The sequence below is a fragment of the Perkinsus marinus genome (genome assembly GCF_000006405.1).
Source record: "Perkinsus marinus ATCC 50983 genomic scaffold scf_1104296965190, whole genome shotgun sequence".
Taxonomy (NCBI): Eukaryota; Perkinsozoa; order Perkinsida; family Perkinsidae; genus Perkinsus; species Perkinsus marinus.
The window spans coordinates 1-1022 of record NW_003204421.1 but is presented as its reverse complement, the minus strand read 5'-3'; the positions used below and the strand labels follow the sequence as shown (position 1 = coordinate 1022).

The window sequence follows — 1022 nt, the reverse complement described above, 5'->3', positions numbered from 1 at the left end:
GAAGTCAATGCCATAGACAGCTCTGGAAGATAAGAGGAATAGACACGTAAACGTTGGCAATCATGTGGTGGGTCCGGCCACAAGTTCGGAGAGCAGGTTTATGTACTGAGGCATACGGATACGAACTTATATGAAGCTGTTAAGTTCGCTCCTTTCGTATGCGTTTCGTGTTTAACCGATATGATGTTGTATTTGCATCAGCGTGAAATGGATTGATGCTGCATTAGTGTAGTTAATTATCCCATCATGGGCTTGATCATCGCGAGGCAAGAGGCTGAACGCCTTGACATCGAGACCTCGCATAACAAGGCGATGGAGTTCATTCAAATACACCATCCAGACTACCTTGGTAGAACCGAGTGTCTTTGCTATCAAGCCATACTAAGAGTATCCTAAAGCATGTCGTTATAGGTAACGGTGAGGTGCTGGGTCTAGATGTAGGCTCTACTAGTAGGAGGGATGATAGGACAAGACATGCATCACTCGACACCATCACCAGAGGCTCTATCCTGACCGACTCCGATCAAGGTGAGCTCCTTCCTCATGACTACTGGTATCAAGTGGCTTAGATCCGGGTGAGGGTGAGGAGGCCAACGACATGTTCATCAATGCTTGTAGGAAAGGCCGATATTGGCTGGTTGAGGTGCAAAGTTCTTCTACCTACTCATGTCGATCTGTGAGCAACCTCTTTCTGCAGTTTTTGGTTCTGCGTAGCATCGATATCATCAACAAACCCGATAGTCAAGGTTGTACTGGACTATACCGAGCAGCGGAGACGGGTCATGATAGAGTAGTTAGAACCCTCATCAACCGACATCATGCCTCTGTAGGATTCGAACTGACACGATTCTTCTCTAGTGGATGTTTCCCTTTTATTTCTGTACTACTCGCTAGAGTCCTTGTGAGGTCAACACTAGGTCATAAGTTCGATATGTCGCGTACAAGCAATCCACTCTACATACTTGGCATTGTCAGATGGATCTGGCGAATGAATTCGGGTGGACTCCTCTCTTAGCGGCAGT

The 1022-nt window shown here is 46.7% G+C and overlaps 1 protein-coding gene across 1 annotated transcript; it reads left to right on the top strand.

The window, feature by feature from the left end:
• Positions 1-246: 246 nt before the first annotated feature.
• Pmar_PMAR008582 (hypothetical protein) lies at positions 247-643 on the top strand (the record flags this gene model as incomplete). Its single annotated transcript, XM_002769659.1, has 3 exons — positions 247-349; positions 412-528; positions 570-643. Coding segments are annotated over 3 exons (294 nt in total), but the record flags the coding sequence as incomplete, so codon positions are not given.
• Positions 644-1022: the final 379 nt, after the last annotated feature.